Below are 12,364 nucleotides of genomic sequence, written 5' to 3'. Positions count from 1 at the left end.
CACACACACACACACACACACACACACACACACGTGAAATAGCCAGTTTGCCTACTGTGGGAGAAAACAAGAGATCCTGGAGGATCCCATCAAACACAGAGAACATGCAAAACTCAAACAAACTGTAATCTGAGCTTAGGATCATACCAGGGTCACAGGAGCTGTGGGGTGGCACTATAGACATTTACTATAGAAGTTTAAAACATTTTACTGTTTAAAGGTGAGATGTTTAGCAGTGACTGATTGCTTGTTTGACTATTCTTATTAACTCTACAGTATGTGGAATAGACATGTTGCTTATTCGGATCAGTGGTAATGAGTACTACACAACAGATTGACAGTATTGATCGTGAAATCCGAGCACTGGTTGTCTAGAATGGTATGAAACAACACAGTGGTTTGAAGTTCTGACCCCAGTACAAAAAAGGCATTTGCCTGCATGTTGTCTAAGAAGAATTTAACCTGTCAGATATCATTCCATACATGCAGTGACACAATAATTAGCCTGGGCACAATTAATCAATGGTGCAAATAATCACATTGTTATTGATCTCAGACTGTGGGACAAAAACATGGCACTGTGTTCCTATTAGTTATTTTCACGTATTATAGGCTTTTGAACAGTTATAGATATGTGAATTTCTGGCCTTTATATCTCATGAGCATGATTAAGTTTTCCAAAACCTGAATCTAAATGATCTGATCAATAACTGTTTGGATTGAGATTAGAAGCATTACCTATGGTATTCTCTAGAAGATCTGTAAAACCCCAAGCACATATCTAGTCATTAGTAGCTATCAAATGTCTCTCTTCCGGTATGTGGCTTGTTCCATTGTGGTATTTACTTAGAGTATTCAAAGAAGGTTTACATACTATAATGTGTAAGGATAATTACAATAAAAGCTCCTATGCTCTCAAGTAAGTGTTACTAGGAAATCATATAAGGTCACAGTTTATTCTAGTTCTATGTAATATGACTTTTAATGTCAATTCATACAGACATCTGAGTTCTAAATCTAATAGAAAGTGGAGCCATATGTAAACTTACCAGAAAATGTGTTTTTTCTTTTCAACAGAATTTACTGAATTCAGGCTTACCAAAGCCATTAACAAAAGATGAACCTTGGTGCATTAGAGGTCAGAACAGGCCTCAAAATGACAAAACAGGCTGTTGTAAAGCTTGGGAATGAAGCTTGATGTGGAACTGATTTACATGTCAACTTTCTGAAGGAGAAGGGTAGCTATGTGTTATAAGACATACTGTACAAACACAGAAATGCTGACTAAGTGTCAATATACAGTACAACTCACCGGCCACTATATATGAAACACCATACTAGGTAACCCTTCTGTGTTCTCAAAACAGCTTCAGATATACATGCCATGAATTCCACATGGTTTGTAGACATATTTTACGGAGAAATTTGAAACCCAGGGCTGACAGATTACCAAAGCTAATAGCCATTGACTATTTGGCTTGTACCTGTAAAAAGTGTCTGTCAAATGAATACATGAAAATATGTGAACTACCAAAGGATTTGAAATGTGGACAATTTCCTGCCCAATAAGCAAAACCTGTGAAGCCCCTTTGAACTTTATTTGCTACTACTGGCCAAAGAAAAACAGTTAGCAAATTTCAGTCAGATTATTGTTTTAAATGTTCATATGTCAATGCTCAAATCGTTCATATGTCAATGCTCTACTTATTCCATTCATGTTACAAGTAGATCAACTTCCACATTAGAAGCCTCATCACCCAGTGGTCAGCCAAACAGCACAGGTCACGTTGCCAAGCAACAGCCGAGGAGAATCTGCAGTCTCACTCTTCATTTAAATGATTCTCTCTAAGATGAGCTTCCTGTGTTTGCAAGTCATTCTGTTATAATGGAGGATACTGTCTGTGATATTGCCCATAACCCTCAACTGCTCTGAATTGTCCTTTCTCAACTGTATGCTGAAAGCAAATTGTATGCTGAAAGCAACACAACAAACAAATGAGATAAATGTAGCTCCACCATATACAGTATATAAGCAAGTAACCATTCAATTTTTAAAAAATGTATTCTATTTGAGAGATACTGAATAAGGTCATGTTTACTGATGTGCTTGCCTTGCTAGATATTACTAGATCATAAGGCAGCAAACTTAATGGCCTATTTATCTTCACAGACTTATTGCACCTAGAGGTAAAAAAAAAAAGGCAACTGCTATTAGAGGCCAATTGGGGTAGGAATCATGCTGCATCACGTTCATGCTACAAACATTTCTTACAAAGGAGAAACAGAATAAGGAAATAAACAGAGTAGTTAGGCTAAAATACTTCATTATCCAAAGTGTCTCCTGAAAACTGCTTAAACTAGGCGCTAGGTCAGGAGCTTGGTCTTAGGTCAGGAGCTAATTGTAGAATATCAATCTTTCAGTTTCACTTAATGTTTTGCTGAAGCCAAGATGACTGTCCCTAAGTTAAAGTCAGGGCTAGTCATGAATGGGTTTCTTTATCTCTGTGTGTTTGGTAGGGCTTATCTTTATTGAATTACATGCAAAAAAGTCTTTAGTGGGATCTCTCACTGGCAGTTTAGTCTAAAACAGACATCAGATGAACACAAATGCACCGAGTTTAATAGAATGAAGTGAGTCTGAAACAAGACTAAATCTGCAAGGGCAATGACACTCGGATTTGGACCACAGTAAATGTGTCCAGTGTGAAAAACACCTAAATTAGCTACTAAATTAATGTTTACTCAAGTCTAAGCCTAATAAATCAAGCCTCACAGTTGTACTTTACTATAAGAAAATTAATTAAAGAAAAAATGTAATAGGATCATTCTAAATGAGCAAGAATTCACCAAATATGGCTTTATTATAAGGCTTTATTATATTTTTATAGGTTGTAGTTATTGTATTGTAGTAGGTCCTTGCTTTTATTTGTTCACAGGTAGGATTTGATCAATTAAATCATCACTGAGAAATTAAAAGTTTACAGCAGCATGAAAGTAGAATTAGAAATATGAATAATATGAAATGGGTTATATGGTCACCTTCCTTAATTTAGTGTTTTTTTATTATTATTATTATTATTATTATTATTATTATTATTATTATTATTATTATTATTATTATTATTATTATTATTTTCTCTGTTTGTTTCCTTAATTCCATTACATTGCAGAGCATCACATCACTTAATCATCTTTGAATTAAATTTGTCTGTGGACTCCATATAAAAGCCTATAGAGAATGTTAATAGTTCTTAAAAGTAGTCACTTGAATTTGCAGACATCATGAATTAATAAAATACTAACAGCATATGTTTTGTGGTTCAAGTGTATTATACTCAAATTAAATACTCATTACTCCTGGACCTCTAAATCAAACGCTTCACAATTAAGGAAACTTTACAATCAGCATCTTAAATACACATACAGGTCATTCTTACAGATAAAAGTATTTTGTTGACTGTTTGATATGTTTGCTGTATGCACACACACACACACACACTCTCTCTCTCTCTCTCTCTCTCACTCACTGAATCATCTAAGGATGAGGAGATAAAACATTTAAGTGCTCATTAGCTGCAATAGAAGACAGGGACACTAACAAAACGGGTCTTTTCCGGCAATGTGGAAAGCCTAATGCTGATTGTGGTTGAGCTGAAATGAGCATGCTGAAAGTCATAAAAAGGGTGATTGGAAGAGCACAGGGCACTAATGCTTTCCTAATTAGGAGTGGTTAGTCACTTGAGACAGAAGCTTTTGGCCATAAAACAATTTCTTTTGCTCAAACGGGTCATATTGCTCATAGGTCTCTTATTGCATGTAACTTGCATCATGGACCATAAAATCTCCTAAACTCATCTTTTATTTGCAGTAGTAGTGAAAAATGTTACTCGCTGGGTGTGCAAAATAACATTTATCAGAATATTTGTGATAAAAATCTGATAAAACAAATGCAATATACTGTAATTAACAATTCTACAATTCAATTTTTCACTTCAATCTGCATAGACCAAAAGATTAGTCTTTATATCTCATGTCAAAAACAAACTGTAGCTGGTCCATGGATTTAAAAACATGTTAAGAGGAACACTTCAACTAAAACAAGGACACAGTTATGCATAACAGTGTCATCTTTCTATGCCCTTTATGTTACTGGATATTCATTACTGTCTTACTAACGTAATAAATTAGTGTAAAATTACAACTCCAATAACATTAGAGAATTATACCGTTTTATATGATGTGAATGAAAAAACAACAATCAGACACAATTTCCCAATTTACATGACATTTTTATTCTTTTGGCTTCCTTAATCAGACTCATGGCAGTATCTGGCATGCAGTATAATAGATTACAAGCTTAATGTATGTATAAAATATGTCATTTATTACCTGTGCTTATGTAATCAAAACATTAATTTCATATAAATGTATATTTCACTGTATAACACACTCACAGAACAGAATCATAACAGTGTTTATGTGAGACATATATAACAAGTCTTTAAGGATAAGTAGTTGATTCAAAGCAGAATAGAAATGGACATGAGAAAATTCCATGAACATAATGTAAACAAATGCAAGGATTTTTTGAATGTACTGTAGGACACACAATTCCAGGCACAGACAGAATCAACCAAAGATATTCTCTATTTCAGTCATAGATAATATTAGTCAATGCACATGCTCAGTTCCTAAAGACACCTCTTCAAAGTACAAATAAGATTCAAATACACAGTACAGCAATTTAGAGTGCAGTCTTTAGAGGGAGGTAATTAAACTAAAAAAGTGCAACCAAAGTGTGCGTGGTGTATTTCTTATCTCAAACCTCTTTACAAACAACAGACACACTCTGACACACAAACACACACGCACACACAGTGTATAAAAGCAAAGTGATATACAGAATATTTCAGTAATGCAATATAGGCATATTAAGGAAATAAATTCAACTCATTGTTTCTTCCCAACATCCAGCTGACTAGACGCAGAATATATTTTAATAGACATTTTTTTTCCATTTTCGAACATATAAAATATGCTAGACAATTCATATTTCTACAATATATCTGTTTTTAATCAAGAATACAAGAAACTTGCACAATAAAGTTTAAGTTACTTCTTCTGAATTTAATTGTTGAATGGCTTTAATGTGCAATAGATTTTTTAAAGGTAAGACCTAAGAGTTTTTTGTTTATTAAAGAATTTATTTTGTACTGTATGCTCATGATGCAAATAGGCACATATACTGTACTAATGGCTTTCTAACATGGTTAACAGGCACCTGTGAGGCGTAGAGCCATCCTGAAATACTGGATGCGATACAACACTTTCTTTAGCATAGATGTCTATGGGATATGGCCTATTTTCTCATCTTTATAGCTTTATTCCACCAAAATATTTTTTTGGTAATATTAAGTTATAATATTAAGTTTATCATTCTAATATTATTCCTGGAAATGATAATAATACAAGTTTGTGTTCCATGGATATAATTAAATGAATCTTTGCAAGCTAGAATGATCAAATTTCTGGCAGGATCAAATCTGTGGCACAGATGGAATGTAAAGAAAATAAATACCCAGGATGCATAGCAAAACCTTTGAGACTTTCAGACAGACTAAGTCAAAATGCACGATCTTCACTAGTGTAATCAAATGGTGTTAATAAGACAAGATTTATATACTTGCTAAATTAAACAGTGTAGTTACAGCTGGTTATGGCTGATTCTGCCAGTTTATGTCTTGTATATGCTCTCGCTCATACACATTCAATTTTCTAGTACATTCATAGGCACATTTACATACATTTTCTCATTTGCTGCAGCACACAGGTCCCTCTTTGGTTGATGTTGGAGGATAAATCCTGCATAAGTATCACCAATTCCCTGAGGATTTCATGAGGAACTGGTTACTTCTGGTTTACGTAGCATTTGAGAGGCTTTATTTCAATCCCATCTCTCTAGAGTCCAACATAACATGGCTCAATTTCTCTGCTGATTAGCCAGCATGAAAAAGGTTTCATCAACTTCTTCAAATGATAAAATTCCCTGAATTGTCCGTTGTAAACAAAGTGATTCACTGGAGCTCAAACAGATTTAGCAACATCCATGTTTTAAAATCTCTGAATGAGGAAAAGGCATATGATGCAAGCATGGTTGTTTTACAGCCGAATGATTACATAAAGTACATGGCTTAATCGAACAAGGACAATAATATCTGCATACATAATGGGAAGTGCTGTTGATAATGACTTCAGAAAATGACTTCAGAAAGGCAACGAAATTATGCCTCCATTCAATTTCTGACAAGGTTTAAAAACCAGCAGTAATATACAACAAAAGCACCACTGAGAGCAGGAAGCATGACAGAAAAAAAACGATGGATGGTAACAGAATGCATCAGAAGATGGCTTTCATTCACTTAAAAGGGCATGGCACTAAAGTAAGTAAGTAAAATTTCTTCAAGACAGCATAATTAAAGATACTATTAAAGAAGATAGTACGTTCAATAAGATGATAGCAAATGGTACCACTATGGCATATATAACTACACTTAGGAAAAATGTATAGTTAATCCATGGAGATGATTAAAATAAAAAAATAATAAATCCATGGAGATGATTAAAATAAAAAAATAATAATATTGTTAAAAAAACAACTCCAAAATATTGTTGTTGTTTTGCTTTTTTCATCCTGACACATTTACCGCTCATTGTTATCTTTTCCTTTTATTTCCTTTTCCCTCTTGTCTTTCTCATATTTGTTCTTACCAGATTGTGTTACACTGGCATATGATGGTGGGACAATGGTAGAGGATGATGTTTCAGATTTGTCTGAAGCAGAGTGGTTGTTACACCTGTTTGAAACAATTCCATTCTCCTGTACAGCTTCTTTGTATGGTTCTGAGTCCATTTTTACATTCTGTCTCCTAAGATGCATCCTGAAGGCCCGCTGAATGATGATAGCTGACATGAACTCATGCTTGTGGCGTAGAGTTGTAGTGATGGGCTCATAAGACTCCTTAGAAGGGTTAGAAGCCATGAAACGATCCTCCATCTGCCCACGAAGAACATCCATATCACCACTTTCTCCCAGGACACGCTTTGTAAATGCAAACAAGATGTCCAAGCAGTGGATACGCTCCCCGCTTACTATTGGCAAGTCCATGTGAATTAGCTGGATCCTATTGGGCTTAGGTATACGCAGAGGTGGGTCAAGAGTATCGGCAAAGTCAGACAACTGTTTGTATTCTATGAACTGTGTAGCGTCAGGATCGAATTTTTCCCACACCTCATAGAACATTTCAAAGTCATCCTCACTTAATGGCTCAGCACTCTCCTCTGTGGCCACACTGAAGTTTTCAAGGATCACAGCTATGTACATATTCACCACGATCAAGAAGCATATAATAATGTAGCTCACAAAGAAGATGATACCAATAGCTGGGTTGCCACAGTCACCTTTATATTGGCTGCCAGGGTGCTCCTTATTTGGATCGCAATCAGGAGGCTTGTTAAGTATGGGTGACAGGAGTCCATCCCACCCTGCAGAGGTAGTGATCTGAAACAAACATAACATGCTGTTGCCGAAAGTCTCAAAGTTAAACATGTCATCTATTCCAGCCTCCTTCTTGACATAGGCAAATTGTGACATGGCGACAATTGCGTAGATAAACATGACTAAGAAGAGAAGAAGTCCGATGTTGAATAGGGCTGGGAGAGACATCATTAAGGCAAACAAAAGGGTACGTATTCCCTTGGCACTTTTGATGAGGCGCAAAATACGGCCAATCCGAGCAAGTCGAACAACACGGATCAAGGTTGGAGAAAACAGGTACTTAATGACTTCAGAGACAAACGTGCCTGTCAAACAAATGAGGGACATTATGAGTACATTGCATGGTATCACTGTAAAATAAAACACAATTTATGATCTCGTACAAATACCAGGTCTTACCAACTATCGAGAGAATGACCACTACAAAGTCAAAGATGTTCCAGCCAAGAGTGAAAAAGTAGTGTCGAAGTGCAATCATCTTTAGTACACATTCCATTGTGAAGATTACCACAAACACCATGTTGATCTTCTTCAGATGATGGCGTGTATCTTGGGTCTGATTTTCTGACTCCACCATCATAGTGACCATATTAAGGCATATAAGTACCATAATGAAGATGTCGAAAGCTTGATTTGTAACAATGTCAAAAAGAAGAGCCTGGAGCTTGTTCTAAAAAAGCAAAAACAAAAGCTTAAGGTGGCTGAAAGACAAACATAAATAGTAATAGTTCCATTTTAGAGCAATTTGCATTTTGTTTCATTATTACTCTATTTTTATTTTATATTATTTTACTTATGAATTCTATTATGATCTTGAATTTATCTCTTTTCTTTTACACATACAGTTGTAAAAAGCATTTCACTACATGGCATACTGTGTATGATCGTGTACGTGACAAAATTAATGACTAATATTAAAAGAATATTAAACTAATTAATGAATAAAAGTATGTTTTTGAATTTGAATAACATTTATGCCCACGTTTGTATTTCATTCTGTCATTTTAATAAGCATTATTTTATTTTAAAACAAGTAACAATTGCTTACAATTATATAGTTTTTCTTAAGCAAGAACGTTTAGTTTAGAAATTATAGGATGCAGTGAACAGCTACAGTAATTTGGCTAGTTTTCCAAAAAAAACATGGATCAAGTTCCATTATGAAGCTGGTTGAGAAGATTCCAAGAGGTGCTAAGAAATACTGTTATTTACAATATCAAATAGTAAAATTTAAATTCATTTCGTTTAACAATTTTCTTGGTCACTGCATTATACCATATGTGATATTTCATAGTTATTCCATGAAAATTCTATAACATTTTTCATTATTATTACAAAATAGTAAAAATAAAACCCTGATATGGCTTAGTTTGTCCAAACATTTGACTGGTAGTATATATCAGTGGAATGGCTTACTGTTGGCCGGGGAATTGGTTTTTGTGGTTTCTTCGAACCAAGTTTCTTCATAGCGTTGTAATATTTCTTCTGTTCCTCTGTCATAAAAATGTCCTGACCTCCAAAGTAATTAGGCAGTGCAAAGTTACATTTCCAACTTAAACTGAAAAATCAGAGAGCTTGTCCTGGTACACTGGCACTTGATTTACATTCAAGCTAACATATGGCAAAATACCACACAGGTATTTATTGTATTAGTATAACAAATTATTATACCAATAATGCAACAATCAACAGTCATGGGGGAAAAAAGCACACACTCCATTGTTTCTAGGTTTTCAGTGCCTAATTAACAGTGTGTGGTTATCACCATCCTCAATAAACAAACACATAATATTTAAGTGACAACAGCTGTCATTTTACCTAAAATGTAAACGAAAAATTTAAAACCAGATGCTAAAATGTACACCATTCCTACTTCTACAGTCATTAAGAGAAGAATCATAAGCCATGTGTTACAAAATAAATGCAAAGATTACCTCTATAAAAGCAAAGCATTTGGCAGGTTAACAAAGTCCAGCAGATTAAGCTGGGCTGACATTGCATCATGTAACAGAACAATGATCCCAAACACACAAACAAAACACCAACACAACTAAACATTTCAATGGCTAAAGAAGAAATAAATCAAGGTATTGAAAGTCCAGACCACGACCTCACTGAGATGATGTGGTGGAATCATCAGAGAGCTGTGTATGCAAAACAATGTGAGAGACTTTACCCTGAATAATCAAGTGTACTTATTTATTCCCACCTGGTTTCCGAATATTGGTTTACTCTTTGGAAAAACACTGCATACTGAAATCTGTTGTGCATTTTTTGTAGTCAACAAAGCTTATCTATTTATAGAAGTTGGTAAAGTCCACACACTTGTTATTTATGCTCTGATAACTACATCATAGAATTGAAGCAGGGTGTTCATTTTTTTTCCTTGTCAATTTATACAAATAAACATAATTTATACACATTTACATTAGCACTAAACAAAATAGATACTTATCTTTTTCTTCTGCTGATTAAAGTTGTCAATAATGACGCCAATAAAAAGATTCAATGTGAAGAAGGAGCCAAATATGATGAAGACTACAAAGTAGATGTAGTACAACAGACTTGCTTCATACTGAGGCTGTTGATCCACCTACACAGTTACAACGAGCATTAAATGTCAACAATATGGCATTATAGACTCTCAAGTACTATAGAAGTGCTAAATGCTAAATGCGGTACAACTTTTCACGATTTTCTGCCCAATTTTATCATTTCAGCCAATTCCTACCCAACAGGCAGCTTTCCCTTATAACATGACAGCTGCCAATTGGGGAGAGCTATGGCTAGGATGTGCTTCCTCAGAGACACATGGCAGTAGCCACTGCATCTTTTCAAACTGCTGCTCATTCTGTGTCACAGGACAACACACATGTAGCAATGTTCTCACAACCCTCTTCCTCATCCAAAAAGCACAACCTTTGTTGTTGCACCACTTAGGAGAAAAAACAATGATTTTCAAAGCATAAACTTACACCACGGTTGTCAACTGCAGCATACATAATATCCATCCAGCCTTTGAAAGTAGCCTGAGAGAACACAGATTGAAAAAGATTAATAGAAACACATTTTCTTTCAATTGTAGCGTAGTTTATACATTTAAGTATTATTCTGTTCTTTATCTAAGGACAACTGTATTACTTACTACTTGCAGCAAAGCCAGATATCCTGCTCCAACATTATCAAAGGTAATCTTTAAATTTTTCCACCGGGTACTGTTGCCCAGCTGCTCACAATCGGTTCTGTTCATGACCACTTCCATACTCATGCGAGAACCATTAGTTGCATTTACACATTCATAAAACTTTCCAGCAAACAAGTTGACACCCATGATGCTAAAGATGAGCCAGAAGATGAGACAGACAAGCAGTACATTCACGATGGAGGGAATGGCACCAAAAAGAGCGTTGACCACCACCTATTGGAGTGCAGTAAACCATTCGATTACAACATTGTTACACTTAGAAAATGCTCTTTTAAGTTCATTTTATTTAGCAAGATTTATGTTCATACCAATACTTTTTCCTTATCTTTTAATAATTTAATTCATTCAAGCTAAATCCATGGCTGCAGCAGGGAACACAAAGTGAGGTGAGGAAAATGAAAGCTTTTGGACAAGCCATACTGCTTTTAATCATTTTTCTTTTACATGATTATATATACTGTAGAAACCTCACTGAGGAATCATGATGTCATGAACATTGGCTTATTGCAAATAAACAAACCTCTTTTTAGGAGTCAGGTTAATTCTGTTAGCGAACTTAATTTCCTCGAGTGCACCATGGTCTACAGACTTGGCCACCTCGGGCTACTCTTCCCATAACTCACAATCTCTGACACATTGTCAGTCACTAGATTCCTGATTGCACTCCCCTGTTTTCAATCACGCACACCCTTTGTAAATAAAATTTGAACACTTCCTTACTGTGAAGTAATGCTCAGGTTATTTGATTCTGTGACTGTTATTCTGGTTGTGATCCTTATTGTTTCCTGTTTTCATGTTTGTCTTACTCTAGTTTACAGTATATGGTTTGCTGATCAACTGTTTCTACCAGTCTTTCAATAAATGCTAACTGCAATTGCTTTTGTCTCAGTACATTCTCTCTAACACTACAAAGTAAACACATACCTGTGTATTAAAACAATTTAGAAAGTTACACATACAGATTAAAGTCATGAGATTTCAGAAATAGCAGAACAGGTCCAGCAAAGTGATCAAAGGTTAATCATGCAGTTTGCTAGTTACCACTTGAGGAAAGCTATGCACCCAAACTACAATACACAAATGTTTGTTCAATTCCAGCTGTTTCAAGCTCCCCAAGATCCCCTACCTTTATGTGCATGTGCATATTTAGCAGTTCCTCTTTGCTGTGCAGTAGAATCATTAGAAAGACCAAACATAGCACCACACCAAGGTAAAGTCCAGAACTGACTAATGCCTTTTTGTCACCATTTTCACTTACATTAGAGCTCAAATTACAGCCAACAAATTAATATGGGTAGCTCTTGTGCAGCTCACTAATCCTTCCTTACAGGATAATGGAGACTAAATCTAATGTTCTGAAACACATTTGGCCTGAAAACCCAGAAAAGGAGGCAAGAAGAGAATCTGTACAGAGTCAATGTAACCTGCCCTGGTCATACATACGCTAAGGGTGTAATGCAATGTTGCTATCTATCTCGGTACCTGTGTGTGTTAAGTTCTCTAATTATGATGTTTAGTTTTCCTTTATAGAAGTGGCTAAAACCAGACTGTGAACCCTAATATTATGACCAGAAACAATGCAACATGCTGGAAAAAAATATATA

At 35.3% G+C, this 12,364-nt stretch overlaps 1 protein-coding gene across 2 annotated transcripts in view; it reads right to left on the bottom strand.

Moving 5' to 3' along the window:
• Window positions 1–4,276: 4,276 nt before the first annotated feature.
• The window catches only part of scn1laa (sodium channel, voltage-gated, type I-like, alpha), a 38,675-nt gene continuing 30,587 nt past the window's right edge, over window positions 4,277–12,364 (bottom strand). For both annotated transcript variants that reach the window (XM_060876631.1, XM_060876630.1), the window contains 6 exons: window positions 10,701–10,973; window positions 10,531–10,584; window positions 10,011–10,148; window positions 8,972–9,076; window positions 7,955–8,225; window positions 4,277–7,860 (listed from right to left, as the gene is read on the bottom strand). In XM_060876631.1, coding sequence (XP_060732614.1) covers window positions 6,701–7,860; window positions 7,955–8,225; window positions 8,972–9,076; window positions 10,011–10,148; window positions 10,531–10,584; window positions 10,701–10,973 — 2,001 coding nt within the window. In that variant the 3' untranslated portion in view covers window positions 4,277–6,700. The remainder of the gene's footprint in view (window positions 7,861–7,954; window positions 8,226–8,971; window positions 9,077–10,010; window positions 10,149–10,530; window positions 10,585–10,700; window positions 10,974–12,364) is intronic.

This window comes from Tachysurus vachellii, chromosome 8, assembly GCF_030014155.1.
Source record: "Tachysurus vachellii isolate PV-2020 chromosome 8, HZAU_Pvac_v1, whole genome shotgun sequence".
NCBI classification, from domain to species: domain Eukaryota; kingdom Metazoa; phylum Chordata; class Actinopteri; order Siluriformes; family Bagridae; genus Tachysurus; species Tachysurus vachellii.
This window is presented reverse-complemented; position numbering and strand designations above follow the sequence as displayed.